Here is a 26614-nt window from a genome sequence, read left to right on the forward strand (position 1 = left end):
GACTCGAGTCCAAGTCATGTGACTCGAGTCCACACCTCTGCATATAGATACAGCAATTTGTATGCTTTGTTCACATATTTCCTGTCATGGTCCGGAGTCTGCGACTCCGTGTTTATGTTTAGTCTATTAGTATTCTGTGGTTTTGGTTACCTTGGGTGTTTGTATTCTTCTGTTCATGTTCCTATGTTCTGTGTCCCCCAGTCTGTGTTTAGTTGGTGTGTTATGTCTTTGCGTGTATGTGTTTCCTGTTTTATTGTGAAGGTCTGCGTCTTATGTGAGTGTTTTCAGTTTGCCTCCCTAGTCTCGTCACGATAATCACTCCCAGCTGTGTTCCCCACCTGCGTGTAATCTCCCTGTGTTCTCTGGGTGTATTTAAGTTGTGTCTTCTGTCATGGTAGTTGCTGGTTCGTCTGTGTTATTCCCCTTCCACCCTTCTGTGTTGATTCTCTGGTCATTCTCCCTGCATGTCACGTTCGTATTCCGGTTAGTGTTTTATTTAGTTTTCCCAGTTTAGAGTTTTCACCGTTCTGTTCCTCGCCACCCTGTCTGTTGTACCTTTTAGTTGCCAATAAACTCACCCTCCACTTCAGCAGCCTGCAGTTTGGATCCATTATTATTCACACGGCTTGCCCCGGCAAACCGTGACATTTCCAATGGTAACTGAACAGTCAGTATAATGTTTCAAATTGTGCAACTCTTATTCTAAAAAACTTGTAATGCTTAGTAAAATGTAGATAAAAACAGAATGCAGTCATTTGCAGTTCTCATAAGCCAATTTTTTGCTCACAATAGAACACAAAGCTCAGTTGAAATAGACAAATGCAAAGTGGATAACTCTTCCACGATCAGACAAATCATAATTTTTAAAAGTTTTTTTTTTTTTTTTTTTTTTTGTGGAAAACATGGATTTCGGATTGTCTGGACTAAAAAGGAAAGGGACATCTCAACTTTTTATCAATACTCAATTCAGGAGACTCCATCTCTGATCACACAGAAATGCATTAATGCTAACTGGCAGCTTACACATCTGGAAGTCCAGAGTCCAGACTCTTCACAAACTGAAAACATTTGGTGTATCATGAAATGGAAAATACAGCAAAGAAGACCCAGAACTGATGACCCTGTCCCAGTTTTGCAAGTTTGCTGCCATCAAATTTAAAATGAGCTGCTGCTTTTTTTTTTTTTATTAAATTGGTGCATTTCTTTAAATTAAACATTTAATACATTTTCAATGTTATATTTTGAATAAAATATAGTTTTTTGAGATTTAGAGATCGTTGGATTCTTTTTTTATTCACACTTTACACAACGTCCCAACTTTTTCAGAATTGGGATTGTTTAATGCAATGGCTTGTCCACATGATTTATGAAATGCCTTGCAAAATTTGACTAAATTTAATATAGCATGAGTTACAATTAATATTGTCCTTTTTGTACTACATCATTTTTTGCCTGTCAAATGGTGCCTTTTCATAAATGGCTGGCTGGGAAAAAATAAAATTATTATTGATAAATTTGAAAGTCCATCTCCCAAAGAAAAAGGTCAGTCCCTTTGAATAACCTCACATTTTTCCTAGGACAGTATGACCATAATTGTTCTGCATTGATTTTCATATATTTCCTTCAATGCAGACAAAGCTAAAACATGATGCATTACTTTCATATAATGGACAAAAGAATTGCTTTTCATCTGACTTTGTAAAAAGGTCACTATTCTAAACATATGCAAATGTAGCACAGCTTGACCTGACACTAGTCAATGCTTTGTGTTTAATGGAAGTGTACAAACATGAAAAAAGTCTCACTTTATTTAAAAGTAAAGATAAGTAGAGGATAAAGCGTGAACTACAGTCATAATAAAAAATGAAAGCACTGTCCGTTCCTTATTCTGAACTGTGGTCTTGGAGCAATGGCTAACATTGCCATGCACCGTGGAGATGTGTCAACAACTTGCAAGCCTGTATCTCCGTGTTTACAACCCAACATTAAAAAGTACAATGGCAATATTGCACTCGGTCGCCCCAATTCTACCCATGGGTGAAATTGCCTTTTCATAATTTCCATTATACTTGTTCTTTGAAAAATGGCTCTCACAATCTGCTGCAAGATAGAGGAAGTTATTTTTCTTTCGAAGTGTGTTTTGATGATGTGCTGTTTGATGGAGTGTCGCCACTCTGATTTCAAAAATGCTGGTAACAGCGCTTTGTTTATACGTTTCATTTCTATGCCAGGTGGAAGAGATGAATGAAGGATCTTATTGTGAAGAAACCTTGCATAGGGAGCCCCATGATCTGTAAAAGAAGCGCAATGAAGAACCTGTGCCAACTGATTAGTCCTTTGTAAAGAAAACTAAATCTGAATGCTCATTCAAAGTAACCATTTGGATCTGTGTTTAAAATAATATATTTATATTTTTTTTAAATGTCTTTGATTGACTGGCTTATTAATTAAGCTTTTTTTTCTTCAAATAACTATGACCCACTATTGTGGCAACTGAATGAATTTAGCACATGCACCTAATTTATTTAAAAAGATTAGGTTTGAGATCCTGTGAGAGCCCAACTTTGAAAAGGCATCCTAGTGTATTATCTCGCCATTATTCCCACCCTACCTTCACTATGACAATACTTATGACCTGGTTTTTATTTATGTGAAGAAAAGGAAATAGTTCTTTTCATCAACGTATACTTTAATAGTGGTAGAAGGTTTTCAGTTTGTTGTGCTTAGTGTAAGCAAGTCGTAAAATCCTGGACTGACAACTGCATAGAGGTATGTGCCACTGAATGTCTTTTTAAATGCATACCAGCGCTGATAGAAACTCTAAAGTTAATGTAACTATATTTTTAACTTTTTCACATTTTTCAAATTCTTGAGCGTTTTCCTTCAGGGAACATTATCTTCCAAAATTCTCTTTAGTTTGAGGACTTGTGTTAATTTAACTGTGTGAGAAATTCGATAAGAGAACTAAACAAAACAAAAAAGAATTCCTGGCAAGGACATTTTAACGATGCTTCACAGGTCATAAAACGGTTAAAACTCTTCTACCAGAGAGCTGAAAGCTTTTTGGATGTCAACTGTGCTGCATGGGTGTTGCTCTGTGTACTGAGCTGAGGCAGTTTAGAGGATAGTAGTGTCTGCACATTGCAGAGCAGCCATATGTTCACTTTTTGATTTGGACCTCCAGAGGGAGCGTGCTGAATAAATGAGAAATCCTTTGCTGTAGGTCTGTTGTCTGAGCTGTGTGAGATGGAAAAAAGAGTGACTGAGGTCATGTGGAAGGATAAACTCATGTGGTTGAGAACTCCTGCTAAACACATTATGGTTTAAAGTCATCTACCAAAATCAGACAGCTAACATCTCCTCCTATTCTATACTGAGCTAGAGCTCAACTCTATTTCTGCAATTTGTGCTTGTAAGGCCAGGCCTGTTAGTCTAGTAAATGGGTTAACCGTTTGGCCAGTGGAAAGAAGCGAGGGTCAAGTGACGGTGGACCGCTTTCTCATTCCTGTTGGGAATTCTGTCACAGTGTTCCAGAGAGATGCGATTTAAGTGCTGAACGAGTCAGACGACCAGAGGCTTGGTATGAACCCCATAAGTCTGCCTCATTTAAAGGGGAATGGGGACTCGTTCACTGGGAATAGTTTAATAATTTAGTATGGCCTTAAACTAATCTATTTCAAGCACCCAGATGGTATTTATATTGAGCAAATGCTCAGATAATTGAATGGAATAATTTACTCACTACTGTTGCTCGGTGTCAGAGAATCCCCATGCTGAACCAACCCTGGAAAAGACATAAAGTGAAGCACTAAACCAAATCACCGGGAAAGTGTTTTCAGAAATAAATAGTCTGCTGTGAAATCAAAGAAATTGAAATACCATATTGAACAAAACAAAAATGTGGGTGCAGTCAGTCTATATCCATTGCTGCTGTTTTCCTCCATGCATTTGGATTGGATTTAAATGATTTATTAGCGTATATATGTTGCAGGAAGTCAAGTGTGAACGCCTTTCTTTGTGTGGACCGGGTAGTTATTAATCCCACTTGTCTTATGTAGCTTTTGCTGGGGGACACTCTAGGTTATTTGCTCCTATAGATGGGATTAGGAGCTCTCCTGACCATTTAGTAAACACGTGTTTCCACAAGAAAGACAGAAGGTAGGAAAATGATACTCATAAGCAAAAAACAGAAAGAAAGGAAAATGAGCGATTATAAGGATGAGAAAGAAAAACAGAGAAATGGAGAAGTGGAAAAAGGGATAGAGGAAGAGAGGGATACAAAGAGACAGAAGGGGAGCGGGCAACTGCTGATTTTTAACAGGCGTGTCCCTCCATCTCTGATCAAAGCACCCCATCAGCCTTAGGGGCATCTCCACTGAGTGCCTCCCATAGCTGCTAAAAATTCTCCCTGCCGAATAATTTTAACACCTCTCCACTAGTCCTCACATATTTGTCCATTCATAGGCCATAGCTCGTGCCTTCACATGAAAGCCCCTGTAGTTGTTTTCAAAGTTTTCACACAGGCAGCGATATATGATTGAGCTTTTATTAATAAAATAGAATGGAGCGTGATTTACAGTTGATGGACTCGTCTGTGCTCTCAGTCCAGCTCTTAAGTTGGAAATGTGACTGACAGCTAGTAACATAACACAGTACCATTGTTATCATATTTCTCATCCTTTTAGTCTAAACCCATATGGAAAAGAAATAGTAAGAACTTATATAAGACTTGCATAAGATGTGGCCTACTTCATATAGTGAATCATATAAGGCTTATATGATTTACTCATGAAAGTGGCCACTTTCTCATTACTTTCATATATTGTTTTAGTAAGTATCCAAAAAAGTTTCATTTATATGATTTTTCAAGGGATCTTATATCTGTTTTCACTCTTGTATGCTTTTCATACAAGTTTCACACAAGACTGATACAAACTTTATAAGATTTATATATATCTTTTCCATATGGGAAGCAAATAGTGATGGATTGGGAATTTCAAACGCTATAGATACTTGTGTATCTTAAATAATTAAAGGTAAATACTTTAAATTTACAGTTTCAAATATATAGCCTTGCCTATTTTGAGCTGACTCTTGACTCTCTTAAACATACACCATAGGACTTTTTATGACTCATTTTGGCAGATGGGCAAATTTGAATGGCACAATTTCACATTCTCCTGACAATTTTTTATTCTTTTTCCATGCATTTCACAGGCTGTAACACCCACCGCTCCACATTGTTCGCCTGACCACTTTGCAGCTGGCTTTCTGATCTCTGAATATCATAAGGTTCCATGCCACTGCTATGCCACTAGGGATATCAATCTGTATTTTCTTTCCACTGTGTCTCCATCAAAGATGGGAAATCAAACAATAGTATTCTGTCTTGCTCCAAGCCCAGAATTTCCTTGATCCCTGCCCGGGTCATTGTTCCAGAGCTGTCAGTGGGTCTTTGAATCTGTCATCAACCTTTGAGGGCCTTGCCTCCTGCGTCAGCAACTGGCAATACCACAGGATACTGGGGCTGACACAGGGAAACCCCAGAGGCTGCATAATCCAGAAGGAATGATGGGATCATATCCTCATACCCCACAAAAATAAAATCCTCCCCAAAAAAATGTGTCAGCCATATTTTCTTACAAACTAGTACAGCGGGCGACAAGAGAATCTCTACGTTTTAAGAGACTATTCAGACTTACTGATGGCGCGTAAAGAGAGAAAATTTTAACAGTTTTTATAAAGATTGCTACGACGCTCAGCGGGTTTACTTTTTACCCTTTGCACTTTAACTCACTCTCTTTTCTCAGTATAATTTGCATTAATGGGCTCGGAGTGAAGTGGAGACAAGAATACAAACGTGAAACCCAAACTGCAACCAAATCAGTTCACTGAGTGCCCGAGACACACACACACACACACACACACACACACACACACACACACACACACACACACACACACACACACACACACACACACACACAAAGAGATCCCTTCTGATTTTAGTGTAAGGGACATGTCTGGCATCCCAATGGCTAATGAAAGCATCATTATCAGGAGAGCACGATGACTGCCCCCCTTAGAATATGTGCACAGACAAGTAAGAGCAATGCCACCTGTCTCCCCTACTTACTTTCATTGCTATTAGAACCAGCTGTTTGCTACTCCCCAGGCTTCAGTTTATTTGACTATTTTGAATACAGTAATAAAAGATGACATAATGAAGCACCCGATACGCAGCTTAGTGGCAATTCCCAATCTGAGTTTAACAGTATGATGCTGGTGTTTTTGAACAAATTCAAAATAGGCTCATATGATTGCATTTTCCATAGCTACTGTCTGCTGACAAATTATGATAAGCACATGCCCTGTATTTATGCTTGACCCTTCTTTATTTAAAACTCAGTTACTCAAGATACATTATTGAAACATCTGTTCATGTTTTAATGATCAACAGAAATTCAATTCTGTTTTAATCTAATAGTTTTTGCTGGTATTTATATGCTTTAAAGATGATTCTTTAATGAATCTCATGCAGTTCTTTTGCTATCAAACTCGTAATAAATTCAAATTTAGATTTCCTGTCATCACTGTCAAATTGGATTCCTGCTGTCCAGAGCTGGAAAGGAAAACTGTGACACAATAGGTTTAAAAAAACTAAAACAAATTTCAGTTGCTTCTGAAATATCAAAAATGGCAAACTGAAGAATAATAACCCTGTTTGGATAATGGTCCATTAGCACCATTATTTGCTAAAGACATGCTGAAAAATGTCTGCTCCTAAACATCTATGGCAGAGAGTTTTAAATCATAATTTTAAAAAAATCCTTTGTGGGTTTTTTTTATGTTTATAAATGCTAGGGAAAAGGCTTGCAGTAGTGTACATACTGTTCACAATATATACTAACTAACTAATCCATAAGAAATAGACCTTTGTGTTTCCCACATCCAGGAGAATGTGCCACATTTGTGTTATTGAACGCAGCTTTAAAAGAGCTTTGACTCAGCTTTAACTTGACAGCAAAATAAAACATTTTCATGGCTTTTTAGGGGTAGGGGGATGACTTTTTGGAAGACCCTTAATTCTAGAAAACTTTTCCACTCTGTTAAAAAACCAAAAGACACAGTCCCTGTTTCGAATTAGCATACAGATTGGTACTGGGGCATACTGAACAGAGCTTTAAAACAGCACAGGTGTAATAAATAATAATGTCAGTAACACTGGCTGGGTAAGGTCTTAGAAGTCTGCCTTCATGCTTGTTAAGCCCTAAATGTTACAGTTTCATTGTTAATTTTATTAGTTCCTCCTCCGTTTTAGCAGCCACATCAAATCAAAACACATCATGGAACTTTGCTGCGGACTCCCTACAGGTTATTTTCCTTTCATGCAGATAAAAACAAAGGAAGCTGTGTCAAAGCGAGGACTAACCCTCTCTCAGAAGTGCAGAAAAACAGCAAATGCCAACAGACAACCAACTAATGAGCGAGTGAGCTAATGCGACTATTATTTCGGCCAATATCCAATGTCAGTTTCTATGCCTTTAATTTGCTAGCTTAGATAACCACTAACCTTAACTTGTTTGCCCAGCTAATGTTATCACAGTTTTGTCTGAGAATGAACTAGTTGTTGCTTCTTGGTATATTCGTATAATGTGTGGAGTAATACAATGCTCTATCTGTGCCAAGAGCTTTAAGCATAGACCCTATTAAGGAACTGAGTCTATGTGGACGCACATGATGGACACAGATATAAACGATGTAGAAGTTAAACAACATTTACTGCAACTTGTGGACAGGAGCTTTAATGTTGCTAAGCGTTGGCTGGCAGATGACTGGGCCTGGTTGTAGATGGGCCGAGTAAAGAATGTGGCAGGCAGCGGGGCAAGCTGATGGCGTAAAGCTTAAAGCAGTACAGACAATCAAGGCTGCTGGTGACAGAGTGAGTGTGGAGCTAAGCGAGGCAGACAGGTAGCTGGTGAAGAGGTTGTGGGCCTGAAGCACAGGGAGACGAGGAGTTATTTCTAATGGGGAAATTACACTACGAATGAACTTAACTGAATAAGAAGTCAGCATAGGCTTAGTAGAAGGTAGGAAAACTGAACAATCTGGCAAAAAATAAAAAGCTAAGGCACAGCACCTCAGTTAGCAAATACTTCTCAGAAGCTGAACCGACTGAAGTAGAATGATTGGAGTGTCATGCCCAGACAGAGGCACACATTAACTAGCAAAATCAATATTTGTCACACACTTTCAAGTTTATTGACATGATATCAAATTCACTTTAATAGCTAAACATTGACCTGTCTGACTTTTTTCTTTTTATATAAATTGGACCATTGAGATAAAGCTGAAAAATGCAGTATGCCATCTCCAATACTATTTTAACAGTGTGTTTAAGTAGTGAAGTTCAACTTTTTTACTCCAGGCCATCCACGCCTACATTCATTGTTATTTCTTTTTAAAAATCCCACAAAAAAAATAAGGAAATACATCAGATATTTCAAAGCAAGTAAAGAAAGTTAATATTCATGTGTGTAAAGTCTGCAATAAAAGATCATGCTGTTGATATATTTTTTTAAAATACTATTGGTGTAAACAAAATCCATGTGCAATTCCTTTAGGCGTTACTTACTAGAAAATTTAGACTGGAAAACCACGGTTAAAGATTCCAACACATGGATATCATCATCAGCAAAAGATCGTTTGTGGCTGGTCTTTTTGGGAAGGGGGAATACATCACCTACATGAGTGCTTTAATGAAATCCTTTTTTAATAACATTCTTGTTCTTGCCTACTGGAAGAAAAAAGAAGAGGGAGAAAAAGTAAATATACCATTTGCACCCAAAGAATAATTTTGTTTGGTTTAAATGCCTTTCTTCTGAACAGTCTTCCCAAAACTTGAAATAAACAAAGAACACAAAGAAAATAAAGGGGAAAAAGAATCACTCTCCACCACACTTCTTTTTAGAGGATGAGAAGTTGTTTAGCATGGAATGTATGAAAATCTTATAACATAATAACATAACTTATTTATATTACAGTGCAAACGTATTGAGTAACCCGCTAATTTCTTTAAATTTTTCAAGGAAAATGGGAAATAGGAGCAATGACTTATTGAAACATACCAAAAAATAAAAATAAAGTATATAAGGTGAGTTTGAATTTGTACAGGTCTGATGATCATGAATGTTTGGTATGATCACTTTTATTGTCCAACACACCCTTAACTCTCTTAGGCACGCTTTTTGCATTTCCTTTCAGTAGTCTTCAGAAATAGTTCTCTCTTCTTTGGATGCTGGATGCCTTTTGTTTGTCTCAGTCAAGATGATCCCACACTGCTTCAGTAATGTTTATGTCCAGGCTCTGCACAGACCAATCAATGACTTATAGTGTATTTCTATCCAGCTATGCTTTTACTCCAGTGGTAGTGTATTTGGGATCATTGTTGCATCCCCAACACCACTGGCTGCAATGCAGCCCCAAACAATGACTTAACCTCCACCATGTTTTACAGATAACTGTGGACCCTCACTGTTAAAACTTTCTCCAGACCTCCTCTGTAAATTCTGTAAATGTCAACCACATCCATACATATGATTGACAAATTTCAATCTTGGATTCATCGTTTCATGAGAAAACTCTGAAATATCCTGAGAAAGCGTAGAGAACTATCGCTTAATTCCGACATAAATAAATAACTGATCAAAACTTTAGATCAAATATAGGACATCAGATACTTTATTGTCATTATACCATTGTTCATAGCATCACAATGAAATTAGGTCAAAGCTCACTAAAAAAGCCAAAAACCATTAGATAATATTCATATAGAATTCTTAAATAATGTAATAAAAAACCAGAAAAGAAGACAGCCTCCATATTAAAATGTCTGACAGACAAACTTTGATTCTCTAAAATGCAAAGTTCTTTTGGGCAACCCTGGGTCCTGGCATTCATATTGATATTAGTTTGATATATGCTATCCACATAAACATTCTAGTAGACCAAGAACACCAAGGAATGACAACAACACCCACTGATCCCCAACAGCACTCTGCACTCTGCCACACAATGAAAAATGCTCAGGAAAAGCTCTGAGAACATGCAGGTACTGGCCATGTCTTCAGCCTCCTCAGATCCAAATCCAACCAAGTGTGATAACAACCAAGTGTGGTAACAAACCTAATGCACACAGCTCAAAACCCAGGTCCCAGGGGATCCACTTCAAATATCCAGTTGTGACACACCAGGAAAAAAAAGTGATACTGTTTTGACAGCAAACCATATTAAGCAGGTATAATAATATACCAACAAAACTGCACAGTTTTCTCACATTGTTTCCTAGAAACTACCTTAAAAATAACAACAACAACCATCATCATTATCAGCTTAATAATCATAAAACAATTAAGATATTTTTAAAGTATATTTTAAATATCTTTACAGCAAGTTTGATTGTTTCACCGGTGTCCTCTGACTAAAATGTTAAGGTCTCCGAGACTAACAGAGCAGTGTCCTGATTAATTGTTTTCATAGTGAGCAGTTCTGCAGCACACCATTAAAATCTAATGCCAACATTCAGCAACGATTCAAAAAGTAGTGTGTCCTCTAAAAGTAGAAAGTAAGTAAGTGGAGGTCACTGTGTTGGGTGGGCATGTAGCGTGACTTTCACGGGAGAGAAAACTCAGATCAACAAGTGCTGTGTTTCCACAGGCAGTGTTTAGCCTGTAATTGTGACCTCCTGGGCCGAGCTGCGAATACATCCTGCAACACCCTACCTGACATGTGACATGTTGCCATGCTGGTGACTAGAGAGAAAGTGCAGTTTCAAAATCTACTCTGTGTTTTACTCCCAAGTCTTTTAATAGTTTATAACTGAATGTCTGTAGTTCAAAGTTGAGCTCTTAGCAACTTGAAGTATTGAGTTTATTTATCAATTGTTTTAAAGCTATATCAGAACTTTTTGCAAATGCAAACCGAACAGTTCCTGCTGTTTGCCCTTGGCATCGGTGAACCAGCAGTAGGCTTGCCAGTGGTGCTATTCTTTAATAAAAAGTGGTGCACACAATAAGATGTGGCTATATTGCATTTTGCTTTAGCTGATTCATTTTAAATATTGCAGAGAGGCCTTCTACCTGCTGTCCTGCACCATACTAGCATGACTCATTTCTTTCAAAACTGTCTGAATGGATGCTGAATATTGTTAGAACTGTGTATAAAGCTTATCCATATCTTAACACTGCATTAATCATAGTTTACATTGCATTACTACAAAACCTCAGAGTTCTGTGTTGTTCTAATGCACATATACTAAATCCCTCTCTTGGACACAAAAACAACACAGAGAGATAAAGAGAAAGTGAGACCTGCCAGTCACAGCATACCAGACAGACAGAAACCTTCAGCATATTACAAGAGCCACGAGGAATATAAAGGACTGTGGGTATGAATGTTCATCTTTGTGACAAAGGGACTGGGATGAGAGAGGTGGTAAAATGCCTACATTTTGCACAGAGGGAATTTGTTGAATACACTCTTGTACAGTTTTCCACAAGGTTAGAACCTATTGGTCCACTAAGCAGATATGGAGACCAGTCTGCCAATTACAGACACCAGAATATAAAGGTCATTAGCAGCTCAAAAGGCCAGAAAGGCAGTCCGTCCTCTGTAATATGATGTTTTTTTTTGTTCAGAAAGGTTTTCTGTAGCCACAAGAAACTGGTTGGGTACATGTCCTGCTTATACTAATAGGCTGCAGGCAATAAGTTGACCCAGATTAATGGGGATGCAAGGTCCAGTTCTTGGACATAGGCTTGTCTGCCCTTTTTAGCTAGGAGACCTTTTTGGGGAGCAGGTGGGGGGCAGCGCAGTTGAAGAAAAAAGAAGCTAAGTTCAGCTTTTGTCAGACATTTTGATTCACACTAAAAACCTTTTGAATTAACATTTGATTAACATTAACCTAGACTTTTCTTTTGGTGAATTTTCTCTTTTATAGTCTCAGAAAACGTACTAGATTGGCTGAAAACAAAGGCTACATTTCTGGGGAGTTTGCCAAATGCCAGCCAGTATTGAAATTGTGTGAGCCTCAGTCTCATCCCGTAACTCCACATGTCAACAAAATGAAAAGTTCTGTTTAACATCTTTGAACTTCTGTACCCACATAAAGGATTTAAACCCCTCCAGGCCTCACTGTGGCAGATGAAGACTTTGCTTCAGATTATCACAAAGAAAAAAAAAATTCAATGTACATCTGTTAAGACATACCACAAACCTCGATACTATTCAAAGTAATCAGCAAAATGCATGACTAATGGTGTATTAATATAAATGGAAAGTATTTTGCTATTAAAACACCATCTGTTGGGTCATGTTAAAAAAATAGTCGCTTCGTTCTTCATTTCTTTTTTTCTTAACACACTTTTCTTAATACTTGTCCCGGTCACCTGGAGCTTTAAGTCGCCAATATGTCGCACATGCTACCTTGTTTTAACCAACCCTGACCTACTCCGTTTACTCAAACTACGCACATTCGTGCAACTGGTTAACTGGAGAAATCTATTAATGAACATATGTTAAAGCTACATGCTTGTAAAGCAATGCTGGAAGTTTGATGGCTGATGTTTGACGAGTTTGCCATATGTTTGGGCATATTTCATCCGACCATAAAACTGCGACGCCTTCGCAATAGGACATGGATTTGAAATGTCGGGGTCCTCGGAAAGACGTTAGCAGTGCGTCTGTTTGATCCAAAGCGCCAACGAGTGTTTCTTTAAGTGCGTGTGTGGAGTTTTCCTGCACCGAGTGATAGGAGGGGTTGGAGAGTGACGCTGGCTGCGCCTTGGTGCTGAGCGGAGCGCTCACCTGCAGATGAGAGAGCCGGGGAAACTCGGGGCAGCACACTCACTAAGCGCGCAGAGGGACGTAACTAACAGTCTGACCGAGAAAGGGGGAATAATTTTTGGAAAAGAAAAATACGAACCGACCCTCTTTCTGGTTCTTTTGTCCGGGCAGCATTGAGTCGCTTCCTCGCCACGATGAGAACTGACTTCGCTCTGGTCCTGACAGCAGCCCTTCTTCTTGACACATTCTGGGTGAGATTTCTCATTTTTTTACTAAAGCTTCTGATACAGCACATAAGCTCGAATAAAGTCATGCAGCCAGAAGGAAGCCGTGGTGTGTGTTGGTACAGCAACGCGGGGCTCGCCGTTATCCCCCTACAAGTAGGCACGCTAATTGGTTCCCTAATGAATTTCAGTGTATAAAAAGAAAAAAAGTAAGTCTCGAGGTCCGCTCCGTATAAGCCTTGTCAGTATTTCTCTAAATCGCTGGCAGGTCATCATCATTTGTCATACACAACTTAAATCACGGCACAAGTTATTCACCCAAGGTGATACCTTTATTCTTTTCTCAAACTGACTTGGTCATGTCGCTTATTTAAGCTACAGCCCCTTAAGTTTCACTTGTCAAAAAAGCGATGCCTTTGCAAAAGTTAACTTTAAAGTTATGTAGTGTTTTTCAGCCTTTTTCGTCATTTCATGAATCCAGAATTAAGTCGGCGCCAGTGGACTATTAACGGAGCTCGGAGTAGCTCCTAAATCTTTCTCTCTCCGCCGCCTCAGACGGAGGCAATTGCTCTCCTGCTATATGGATATCGGAAAAAGACTGAAAAAATGTTGTGCTCCTGCGGTATGCCCCCGCAGTGTGTTGAACCTCCATTCCTGTCCAGCCAATCTTGCTAGTGTGTGTGTGCGTGCGTGTGTGCGGGCGCGTGCATTTGCTTGTGTGCCATGGCTGTAGTGGGTCAGATCGTTTAATTTAAACAACAGTGAGCGCTAAATGCTGGGTGCAAAGTTGACTGCAGACCGTTTGATTAGTGCGCACAGGCGTGCTGCTCCCCCCTCATATCCCTGGACCTCTCCGTTAGTACAAGACCCACAGTAAGCAGGGAGACAATTATTCTGCATTCATGCAGGTTTCCTCTGTGCGCGTGCTGCCTGTGTGCGCGCGCGCGTGTCACTTAAGCCTGAGTACAATACTTTTAACTACATCTGTCCTCATTTTGTCTGGGGTGGTTTCTTCATGGAGCGACTAACACAGCACATTTTATCACTGACATTGGACTGTGTGACCATTTAATCAGCATCACATCTAGCCACAAGCAGAAAGAGTTGATAAACTTGTTGAATTTATTTCTGCTAACTGTTCTTTATGCTGCTTTTCTCCAAAGCTTGGAGCCAAAAATGAGGAAAGAAATCAATGGAATCCATGTTTATCGATGTCTTTCAATGTTTTTTTTTTTCTTCCAGAGGAATAATGGGGTGCACGCTTCCAAAGGTCCCTGCCAACCTGGCTTCTCACAAAGCTTCTACTCTGTGCTGATTTCAAGGGATGTACTGCAAGGTCAGGGCATACTTAAAGGTAAGCCCTTTAATTAGCAAGTCAGTTATTTTGCATTCTGTCAAGGCTAGAGAGAGGGTGAGCAAAAGACCTCATTGTTTGCACTGAAGGAAGTAAAAGGAGGTGTGTATGGTGATGTGTTTTCTTTCAGTGCTTGGCCACGTTGCTTTTAAGATTACCGAAGCACCACTTGTGCATTTGGAAAATTGTCGTAAAAGTGGAAATGTAAAAATAATCATTTTAGTCACATGGGTATGTACATGTGAAGCTCGTGTGATGTCAGAAATTGCAAACTGGAGCAATTTTGTGCTCGTAATTACCCTGGTCTGTTGTTGCAGTGCGATGTTGTAAAAATATAACTCATGTAGTAACACGCATCCATGCATTTGTTTATATTCTATGCAATGATGCTGTAAATGTTTGCCTGTTACTTTTGGGTTATACCCGCTTGCATTTATTTTTGTGTTTTTGACCTTGTTCAGTGTCTTAAGAGTATTATCATCATCTTTATCTTCATTACAGTAATTTTTAGCACTATCACCTTCACACTCCATCTTTCCCAAATGTATTTGTATTGTTCCAATTACACAATGAGCCAACCAAGTTTGAGGGCCCTATAGTGCAGGAAATGGAATCGACATCCTGTGTCTAATCTGGCACTGCTCCTGCCAATGTGGGCTAATTGCAATTCTCTATTGATTCCAATGGTTTTTTTTCTCATAGCTCAGCTAAGCTGTATTGTTTTGCTGTGGGCGCACAATAGCTCTTTTGTGGGTCGACTGTGTCTTCGGCAGCTGCGCGGTATATATTTCTCACTCTCCTTAGCTGTGAGAGACCTGCCGGGGATACAGCTGTCTAGACTCTTTTTCCTGAGTGTGCGCGTGCACAGACGCACGCACACATACACCAGTGAAATTTTGATTTAAGGATATATAAAATGATACAGTACATTATTTTTTTGCTTGTTTTATGTTATCTGTCTGTGTTCATTGCTGGAGTGATATAAGAGTGAAAGAAGATATCAGCTTGATTTTAGTGTTTCATTAACTTCAGCATATTATATCTTGGCTGGGAGTGGGATTGGATGCGGGACATTGTCACTGGCAGTGAACTTGCTCTCAGTGTGGTAGTGATGTCTTCAGCCCAGCAGGGGGTGTCAACACAATCACAAACAATCACGGAATGAGCCATCACTGCTGCACAGAAGCCATTTATTTCACAGAGCATTATTTATCTAGTTTGGTCTCAGGTAGATGAAATTGTCTCTCTTTCTCACTCTACACATAAACTAATCTTTAGTGGTCTAACATGGTTGCTTTCAGTGTTAGGAATTCATTTTACCACTAACAACAGAGGCCTAAGCATCATTTTCATGGCACTTTCCCTCCTAATGTAAACCATACTAAAGTCAGGTTCACACGATCACAGCAAACCCATCATGATATCTGCTCATAAATCAGATTTATAGTTTATTTGCGAGGTTACTTTCAAGTCACACGGAAAGCACATTCTTAAAGTTTCGCATTCAATAGTTTTCATCGGCGTTGCTTGAAATGTTCACAGCTGCAGTGTCATCTTCATGTGTGTTTGAGAATACAGCTGCAGTGGTCAAGCAGACACACACACACATTTAGACAAGCACACACTCACTCCATGTGATTTGCAGGACTCAGGCAGCTGATTTATAGCTGGTAAGGGTGTCACTGGAGGAAGGCAAGGGAGCAGCTCTGGAAAAACTTTAATAATAACATTATTTAACCCAAAACCGTCAGATAGGGGCAGAAGTAATGACACCCACTCAGGCACACATGCGTGCACACAGACACACACACATATATATGTATGTCTATATATATATATATATATATATATATATATATATATATATATATATATATATATATATATAATAATTTGTGTATGTGTGTGCTTGTGTGGGAGTCTAATCTCACTGGGGAGACTAATGGGGAGGACAGAACTGGGACCTTGACCATGATGGGTAAAATGCCTGAGCCCACAGAGCAGGTCAGTAACCGGAGATGGAAGGTTTTACAGTTCACATTTTATAATTTTCAGTTACTCTGATGACCAAAATTTCCTAAAACAATGTTCAAGGCCACAGTGAAATCTCTTTGTAAAGTCAAAATGAAATTTGTATGGAACCCCAATATTCCAAAGTTTGTGGAATGTTATTTATTTATTAAATTTTTATATTGTGGTTTACATTTGACAAGAAAAACGTTATTGGCATGTTTATAGTCAGCCATCAGCCATTTATATTTTCTTTCTTTTGGGTGGTGTTAGTTTGGTCACTTAGAGATTCTCAGTCCTCTTCTTTGTCTTCTTCATATTATTATTATTATTATTATTATTATTAGTAATATTGTTCTTGGTCTTTTTGGAACAATGGTGCTCATTTAGATCATCCTCTAAATGTTCTGTGCATTGTGGCCAACTGTTTCGCTGACAAGCACAATCTATCCAATAAACATTAAAAAGAATTAATTCTGCACGCTGCATTGTTCTGGCTGTGGGAATTGATCTGCTCTTTATTTATCTGGAAACCCATGCCAGTTCCAAAGTTAATAGCTGAAACACACATTAAACAGCACACTGCATAATGGATTCTGATTGATTATAAGGCTGCTCTAAATGCAACACTTTTGAGGATTGTTATACTTTTAACATGCACATATTAGCAGCACACTCAGTATTGATAATGGCAAATGCCATGTTTGTCTTTATAGTTATAGGAGGGGTTTAAGAGGGTGAGTTAACGTCTTTAAAAAAATGCGAGGTCTTTTTCAGTCTCTGTGTGTGCTTTTTCCTAATATTGTTAGTATATGTATGCATGACACATCGAGTGCTAACGATGTCCCGTTTTTTATGCCTTGTTTTGATCAGACCTATGACAGCTTCTCCTAGCATATTATTCCAAGACCTTTAACACTGAATAATTACTTGTAAAATCAGTATAACACAAGTAAACACAACTCAGAGAAAGGTCCTATTTCTTCTCTGTTTCTGCAGACAAACAGTGAGTTGTACAATAATTTAAAGTGTTGATGCTTGGATCAACACATTTGGAGTTTTTGTATCTCGCAAATGAGAGAGAAGCTATGAGTTGGACTCAAGCCAACCCAATAGAGATAAACAGAGCTGGTGAATGTAACCTCATCCCATGTGTCCCTGCATCCCTTTGCTGATTCTGTTCCTGGTAATGAAAGCCAGGGTTGGTGGTTTCAGCTCAGTGAGCCCACTCTGCTGACCTTGGACTTTGTTTGGGTTACTGGTGGTTTTGGGCAGCCCTCACTTTCTGTGTTTGCGACTGTGGTGGTATTTGTCTGAGTTTAGTGAGAGAGGAGAGGGAGAGAGAGAACATGGGGACATAGTTGATGAATTCTGCGAGGTCCTTCTTTTTTGACATGTCAGTACCTGAGCTTTAAGGATGTTGACATCCACGGTGCAGCTTCTCAGAAAGAACTGTAGATTTTTCCTGCAGTTGTCACTGTTTTTAGAACCTCCACTGATGCTCAGATTCGTGCTGAAAACGAGACCCCTCCAGTGATATCAGCCAGAGCGTCTGAATGTCTCTATTAAGGTGACCAGTTCTGTTTTTAATAGAATGGTTTTCCTTTGTCCCGACTCATAAACATGTTTTCTGATCCACAAAGCATTCTTTCTCTATATCTCATACTCGCTCTCTCTCTTCCGCTCCCTCCCATGCGCACACATAAATATACACCAGCTCTCACCTTAGACAGGGATGCTACCATTCAGTAGAAATTCCAACTTCAGTTGATGCCGTATAAATCTATGACTTGCCTCTCTGACCCACATCCTTTCTCTCTCCCCTCAGTGCCACTTTTTTCTTGTCACATTTATAGTATTTTCTAGCATACTCTGAGTTTTGCTCATTTTGAGAATGCCCTAATACGAGCAAATATACAACAGAGAACTTCGAATTCTGAATAAAACAAAACGTTAAGAGCTGTAATTTTTTTCCAGGATATTATTTCCCGAAAATCTCTCCCAGCAGGCCCTGGGTGATGAGTCTCACATGCCTTGGTTAGTGAGGCTTTCCTATGAGACTTAAGGTGATTTTTCAAAATCCAATAGCTGGGCTGTTATTGCTATAGGCTTTGCATTCTTAACATCATTTTTCAACTTGAAGCTCAGAAGTTGATATACAGTAAGTATCAATTTCACCCCCAGTTTAATGCACAGAACTATTTCCATATGAAAAAAAATGGCACGCCATTACAAATACACTAACAGATGCTGTGCCTTACAGGTTTTAATAATATGCCATGAATTAGGGTAACATTTCCTGCCCTTCCTGCACCATTTTGTTTTCTATCCCTACACCCTCAAACACAGTTAGATGCTTTTGATGACCTGTTTTGCCCCAAATCTCTTGACAAACAGCCTGTAGTTTTATCTGGATCGATAGCAGACAGGTGTCCTCATGGAGATTAGATTTTGCAGCCAATGCTGATGCAGACTTTAAGAAGTTAAAAAAAAAAAAGACGTGGATATCAAATGCTTCATGATTGGTTCATTATTTATTAACTTTACAGCATAGTTGCTCCAAAACTAGTGAATAACTTACAGTAAAAACATTGCTGAACTCTACAGTACCATCTACTCTGCTGTGATGCATGCTGTGCTGCAGATAATGAAGTGACTATTTCAAACAGTGAAGTTGGAGCTGCTGGAGAAACTATGTGATTTTGGTCAACTGATATATTGTACAGGTCAAATTGGAATAGTTGATGCAGTAGTCATCTTCTTAAATCATGCACATTGTTTTCTTTCCTTTGTTACTAGTTTTTATTCATTGTATCTCACAATATTCTTTTGAGTAATCCTTTGGTTTAATCAGCTACTGCCAACAGTTTTCTACATATCCTGTAATCATTCAAGGCCCACCACATTTTGTTATGTGAATATGTAAATCTAAAGAAGGAAAAGAGCTTTTGTTTTTTGAACTATTGTCTAACAGTTAAAACATACACTGCAGGAATATCTCATCAGTTGTAGCGTTAAGAAGAATCAGTGCTGCGCTCTCCCATAAAACTATCAAATCTTTCTTATGGTGCAAAATACCACACAAATCTTTATTCTGTCCACACCATCTGTTTCAATCATTACATGGTTTATGGGTAATTTTGTAAGGATATTCAGCCATCGAGAAAAGATCACACAGTCCTGTTTTCAGTGGTTATTGATTGCAGAAAAGCACAGGGCTGACATTTGTTGGACGTTTTGTAAAGCAGTGAAGACACTTCAGGTGCTGGTTTATGACCGTCAGACCAAAGACTAATCTGACCTCAGGGAGCTCTTACAAATATCCAGTTGACATTTATTTACTTAATTTGCAACCTCATGTGTGATTTATAGCTGTTTCAGAGAATTTTGTGTGGATTTTTCAGAGAGGTTCATATAGATGACTTAACCACATGGTTGAACATTTCTTCCCCTGTTAAAGTCTAGACGCAAGTGGTTTATGAGATTAATGAGGAGCGTTGGTGGGATGAGGGGTACACCTGCAAACCTGCCCTTTGATGAATACTATAAGGCTTGGGAAATCATGCGGCGGAGTGGTTATGTGCTTTTGCATGCTCGGTGTGTGCATTTTGTCGCCGAATGTACTGTGCACTGGGGTGGTTGACTGGTGATCTGTGCATAGCAGGAAACCTCCAGATTTTTCCAAGCTGGTCATTAGAAAGGCAAGCAGGAGGGAATGAGAAAAGAAAGAAAGCAGGTGGAGGCCATTATTTTTTAATGGGATTTTTTGACATCTTCTCCTTTTGTTTGGGGAGGAGGGACAAGGGTGACAGGGGTAAAAGGGAAAACGAGAATGAATGAAAAAATGTGAGAGACTTCCTGCAGATTGAGTTACTCGGTGGTGTGTGTGAACTCTGTATCCTTGTCATCTGCTTTGTACATTAAGAGACCTCCTGCCTTGGTATGATGGGTCTTCTGGGCTTCTACAGGACCAAGGTTATGGCCCTCTTGAAGACATTAAACCCATTTAAATACTTTGCTTGGGCTCTACCTCTTTAATGCACAGATGGTCTGCATGGGCTCTGAAGGCTGTAAGATGACAAGGGGACACTACTAGGGCTCTGTCTCTTGCCCTCCCTCTGTCTTACACACATGCACATTTTGTCTAAGGTTAAAAAGATTATTTTTTCCCCCTTTTTTTTTCTTTTTTGCAGCATAAAGTCTAAGACTGCGGAGGAGCTGTTGTAAGGTGTCCCTGTTGTCTTTGGTGAAATAGTTTTTTCACAAGGAGCAAGAGGAATGCAAGGCACTCCCAGGGCTGCTCTTTTGCTGCAATGTGGTGGACAGGGATTACACCAGCAGGATAATGATAAGCTTACAAGACTGTTTTCTCTTTCCTCAAGAGTCACAGTGACCATGTCTTTAAGCTAGGCTACTGCCAGAGAGGAGAGTGAAATAAAGGGTGGGGTACAGAAGGACAGACACTTTCCTCTGATCAGGGTTGAAAAGGAAGTATACGATAAGGCTCTGTTCCCTGAAACAGCCAGCATTTTAGCATTTATGGTGCTATTTTATGCTGTTCATTATGAAAAGACACAAAAGGAAAAACAGCAACACATTATGATACTTTGAGGCTGCCCACTACTCTGTAGCTCTGGCCTACACCCAGACACTGTTGTGGTCTAATCCTGCCCACTCATTCTTAATTCCTCAGTTTGTCTATGGCAGGATTTTAATTAGATCCTAATTGATTCACTTGGAAATCAAGTCACTCTGAAAGCAACCCAAAAAATGATGATCCAGCTGCCACACCTTTATCACATTCTCAATTTTTTTATGGGAAAGCAATGTTGTTGAAAGACACAACTACCATTTTCTAGTTGAGGATTCTTTTGATGTACTGCTTCAAATTTAATTTCTATTACTGTTTTAGCACTGAGATAATTAAATATGCATGAGCTCACTTTGGATGATTTGTCTCTCCTCAATTTTGTTAAACTTGAGTTTCTTATAACAAAACATAATTAAATTTAAAATAGTAAAATCTAATTTAGGACTATTGTGTGAAAATATTTCATAACAGCGGTATGAAAACAATATTCTCACCTATCTGGTCAGTTTGCCTAGTTTCCCCAAACTGAGATCATTATTTTTAATTAATGGACTTTTGTCCATTTCGCACCCTTTTCTAATCAAGAGTAGATTTCTATGATCTCTTTGTGGGCAGGGCAAATCCAAGAGCATTAAAATCTTATATCCCATTCCCTTTGCTTAAAGATCCCTTGTTTTTGGTTAAACTAAGGATGGAAGTCCTCAGAAGACATGGCCGCCTGATAATCATTAATTGTGTCTTGCTCTTCTTGCGAACGTTCTCCATTAAGTTCTTAAGTTCAGCACATAGGCGAATCATTGCCTCTGAACAAGAAAACTATGCGGGAACACAGGGGACAGAGGAAGAAAAGGATAGCTGGGGAGCTGGGGGTCGACAAACACAGTGCCAGTAATGTTAATTAATCAGAAGACAATGATGAGTCCCATGGTGTCTGGTCCTACGCTATTCGACAGGCTAAAAGCTAATAAGGGGCTCACAAAGGCGCTTTCAGAGGAGCCCAGGTCTTTGCAAACAGTTTCTGTTGATTCATGTCAAGATAGATGTTGGCTTTTTGACAGACTTTATTGATTTCCCCAAAAGGGGAATTCCCATTTCTCTCAGTAGTATGGGGCTGTGTTAGCTGGTAGAAATTTCTTTGAGGTTGTTTTCAAATGTTAAATTGTTTTACTATTGTGGGCAGTTTACACAAATCCTTATCTGTCAGCTATTATTATTTTCCAATTATTAAATGTAAATTGTTACAAATTTCAGTCCAAAATTAAACTATAATGAGAACTGATATCTTAAGAAAAACTACAACTATGAGAAGAGCCAGTAAGCATTTGCTTTACACCTTTCTCACTAATGAACACTAATTTCACTCACATGTGCTGTACCAATGTACCTGCACATGTGATGTGACAATAAAAGTGATTTGATTTGATTTAATTTGAGACAGTTACTTATTAAGCCACTTCTTCTGTCAAAACTGCAGTTCTGATTCTAAACAATAACAATACTAAAATAATGCAGAAGTGTGAAGTGTGAAGCAGAATAAGTCATCTCTGATCTTGAAAATCTGATGCGTACCTCAGCTTTAATCTATCGTACATGGCCTTAAAATGTTAGATATTGGTGTGAATAATTTAATAGGTTTCCACATCCATGTTGGCATTCATATACTTCCTTGTGGTATTCTAGTGTGTCAAAGTTAACACAGTTAAAACCCCGTGCACGTTGCTCACAAAGTCCAAGACAGGCAGTAAATTTGAGGTTTGAGATCTGCAGGAAAAGGAAACTGTTTGCTTTTTTCCAGAATATGATTTTCCTAAAAATGATTTTTAAATTCTGTGATAACATAGTAGAAATCGCATAGTATTGCGAAACTCAGTGTTGTTCCTCTTTCCCTATAAAATTCAAATGCGTTCAAAATTCTGTCAGACAGATCATTATAGTGGCAACTGCTCTCGTTGAGTGTTAATAACTGGGACACAGTCAGTTACTCAGTCAACATTTGCACAGCACTAAACAATGAACCTTATAAACAGATGAAGGTTGTTGGATAAAGGGTTATAGTGCAATTCACAAGGATGTAGTGAATCTCTTGTGGATTTCTGCAGTGGCCACTAGTCTAGCACTGTGCTTTAAAAACATTCAGCTCAGTTTTTTACAATCAGGATTTGTTTGTTGCATTCATGTTCACATTATTCTCTTACTTAATCAAAAAAAAAAAAAAAACCCAACCCACAACCATGAAGAATATTAATTTGTTGAACCTGCAGTTGATTCCAACATCAAGGTCACATGCTTATCCTAGAATACAGTGGATGATTGCTGTGGAGAACTGTTACTTTGAGCCCTGAGTATAATGGCAAATACTGGTTTGTGACAATGTAGCATTTTTGCTTGTAAGACTTTAAAAGCCCTGTGATACTGTTGGTCAAACTCTATGAGACAGCCATTTCAAGCCTTGGGACCAACACGTTTTTAAAAGCACACTGGCCTGAATCTCTTTCTGCTTCTTCTCCCTATCTGACTGTTGTCTCTTTCTGCACATCAGAGGAAGAGGCAAAGAGCGAGGGTAATAAAAGGCCCTGCTTTTCTCCTCTGGGCCCGGGAGAATGTAGAGTAGCAGATAAGTTGTCTAGCTCTGAGTCTGAGAATGATCAAAAACAAAGTGAATCCTGTGGCCGCATAGGGAACAAGCTCCTGTGAGGGAGTTGGGGTAAAGAAGGGATGGGGACGAAGGGAGGAGAAATGGTAGAGAGGAAGAAGGGCTAAAGGAGCAGCTATGTTAAAGGGAAGACAATATTTGCTCATCTCTGAGGGAGAAGGGATGAGAAGATGTAGACAGGCTGGAAGGCAAGCAGATGGACTACTTTTGCTGCTTGAAGCATGGACACGATAATATATAAATACTCATTCATTCGTAGGCTACGTCGCAAAATTCTGGTGGTCTTGCTTGACGATTGACATACTCTGGGCCAGTGTGCAGTCAAGATAACGAAAGTTGCATTAACCTCAGGACATTTTACTCACAGTTAACTGAATATTACACATGCATCTGCTTTTATGTAAACACACACATTGTTGATTGCCCCTAGAGGCAGGAGGTAAGGCCCCGGTCTGCGGTGTGATTATCCTACATAGAGAAATGAAAGGATTACAAAGCGATGGTGTAATCCAGCTGTCAATCCCACACCTCATTAGCAAGCATGGGTTTGAGAACCAGTAAAAGCAAAGCGGGGGAGAACGGGGCAGGGAGAAGGTAAGGGGGAAAAGGGAAAGGAAATAGCTAGTTAGAGTGGGAGAGGAGAAGACGTAAGTAAGGGAGGAATGACAAGGATAAGAGAGTGGGAGCAAAAGGAAACCAAAGAAAAGAAGGGGAGGAGTAGAGGTAACGTTCTCGCTATTCTGTTCAGGGGGCTCTGCGGAGAGTTTTTATTAAGCTTTCATCTGCCTTTCCTCTCCCCCTTTACCTCTCTCCTCTTCCCCACCCCAGCAGCACTAACAAAAGCAGATGCAGGGAGTGCTAGCCATATCAGTCACGTCTCAAACCCACAGTTCTGCTTGTAATTCCCCGATTAATTAAGAACAGTGATTTGTTAATTTAATTGTAGGTGTTGGGTCGTTTTTTTCATCCCCCTCTCGGTTGCTTTCTTCTGCCGCTTGCTCCCTATCATCCTCTTGGCAGGCTAATTTGCCCTGCAGCTTTGAGGAGGGGAAATGAAAGGTATAGCAGAGGAAGCTTTCAGATGGTTTATTAAGAATTGATTTGCCACGGTGGCAAAGAGACAGACTGTAGGGAGATACATGCTGACATGCCTCCCAGCCAGACACCCCCAGGTTGTGGGAGAGCAAGAAGGATTTTTTTTAGTTTTGTTGGGGGGGGGGGGGTATTGTCAGGGTTCCTCACATAGTGCAGATCACCCACCAGTACTAGCAAAAAGGGAAAAAAAAATCTGGATCCACTGAACTGCCAGACACGTTGGTTTTTCAGCTCTACACTGGTGGCCAGGGCCTTCCGTATAATCAAGTAGTCGGTAGCTGAGCATGGCTGTAATTGAAAACATCAGCACACTAGCACACCCCGCTGAGAAACATCTGATTTCCGTTGGTTATAAATGCATACACTTTCAAAGACTGTGGCAGGGTAATCTGGACAAAATGACACACCTTTCACAGCAGCCAGCTACTATTTAACAGTTTCATTAGTGCCAGGATCTTTAATAAATTTACATTAGCAGAGACTGTCTGTTCTAAAAGAAGGGTTTGGCCACCTGACTCGCTGTGTGTTGGCTGCAGTGCTGTCATATCGTCGTGCTCATGAGCAGACACGCACCGGACAGCATGGGAGGCAAGAGATAGATGACAGATCAGAGGCATTAGAGCTTCAAAGCTCGGGAGAGAACAGAGAAACAGAATCCCCTGCAGCTAGGAAAGACAGCTAAGGAGGCAGTGCATCTTATCTTTAGCAGCTCATCTCCGCATGTGCACACAGAAGCTCCTGCCTCTTCATTTACAGCTGGTCAGACACCAGAGCATGAAAGCTTATTGACTCTCCAGTCAGGTTTTTCATCCCTGCATGTTTCTTATGTCAGGTGAAGTTGTTAATTCTATTTCCATTCTTCACGAGTTGATTGGCCACTGCTGCGTTCCATTTCCTCTCATCACAGAAGCGTGGCATTTCTCATTATCCCTTCACTTAATTTATGCACAAATTATTCATAGTTTGGTAAATCACAAAGTTTCGCGACAGCAATCTGACAGTTCCCGTTGTGTTTTTAAGAAAATGGCTTTGGAATCAGGAATTTGTTCTTTGTTTGTTTTCGCATAAGCGTGTGCGTTTATTTATGGGAAAACTGGTGCAAGTGCAAAGCCGTGTGTAATTGTGTGTGCCAGCTGATGAAGACTTGAGAAAGTTTTCTCTTCCTCTGAATGAGATGAACAGGATAAAATCGAACAATAATGCAGAATAAAGACGTTGATGGGGATGCTGATAAAAGACTTGGCTTCATCATGCTACAGTATTCACAACAACAACACTGAGGAAAAGGATTTATGGAACAGTGTAGTCACACCATGTGACAGGCAGCATCTAAGGGCTTTTATGATATCTACCTTATTAAATATGTAAAATGTACACTCAATACAGGTTTCCTATAAGATCACTAAATCATAGCTGTTGCGTTTTTTTAAAAAGTCAAGATAAAAAAAGAAAGCGTTTCTCTAGCTACTTGCTAGCTTTGGCTGTAAAGTGTGTGTGCTTTGCATGCTGCAGTTTAATGACTCTGTTTAGTCAATAAATATCTTAGCGCTGTGGTTCACACCTACCAGCTGGCAAGATTTTGATCCAGGAATTTAAATAACTGTGGTCTACCACCTTAACAGTAATCTCGTCTCTGGCCAGAAAAACCTCGGAGGAGGGCTTGTCTTCACAGGGGAAGGTGGGCAGAAATGCTGACTCGGATATGATACCCAGTGGCCAGAGAAAATGGAGATAAATGACACTGATTTGAAGGGCACAGCTCATTTCTGTTTTAGCTAAGAAGGTAGAGTATTCGTCATACTGTAAATGCTTCTTCTTAGAGGAAGACACATCTTTCATCCATT

At 39.5% G+C, this 26614-nt stretch overlaps 1 protein-coding gene across 3 annotated transcripts in view; it reads left to right on the top strand.

Moving 5' to 3' along the window:
• The first annotated feature begins 12808 nt into the window (after window positions 1-12808).
• The window catches only part of LOC308406630 (cadherin-4-like), a 253347-nt gene continuing 239541 nt past the window's right edge, over window positions 12809-26614 (top strand). For 2 of the 3 annotated variants that reach the window (XM_080897730.1, XM_080897731.1), the window contains exons 1-2: window positions 12809-13094; window positions 14310-14421. In XM_080897730.1, the coding sequence (XP_080753856.1) occupies window positions 13038-13094; window positions 14310-14421 (169 nt within the window). In that variant the 5' untranslated portion in view covers window positions 12809-13037. The remainder of the gene's footprint in view (window positions 13095-14309; window positions 14422-26614) is intronic. The other variant, XM_080897732.1, reaches the window with a different exon arrangement.

The sequence above is a fragment of the Rhamphochromis sp. 'chilingali' genome, assembly GCF_963969265.1.
Source record: "Rhamphochromis sp. 'chilingali' genome assembly, chromosome: 12".
NCBI lineage: Eukaryota > Metazoa > Chordata > Actinopteri > Cichliformes > Cichlidae > Rhamphochromis > Rhamphochromis sp. 'chilingali'.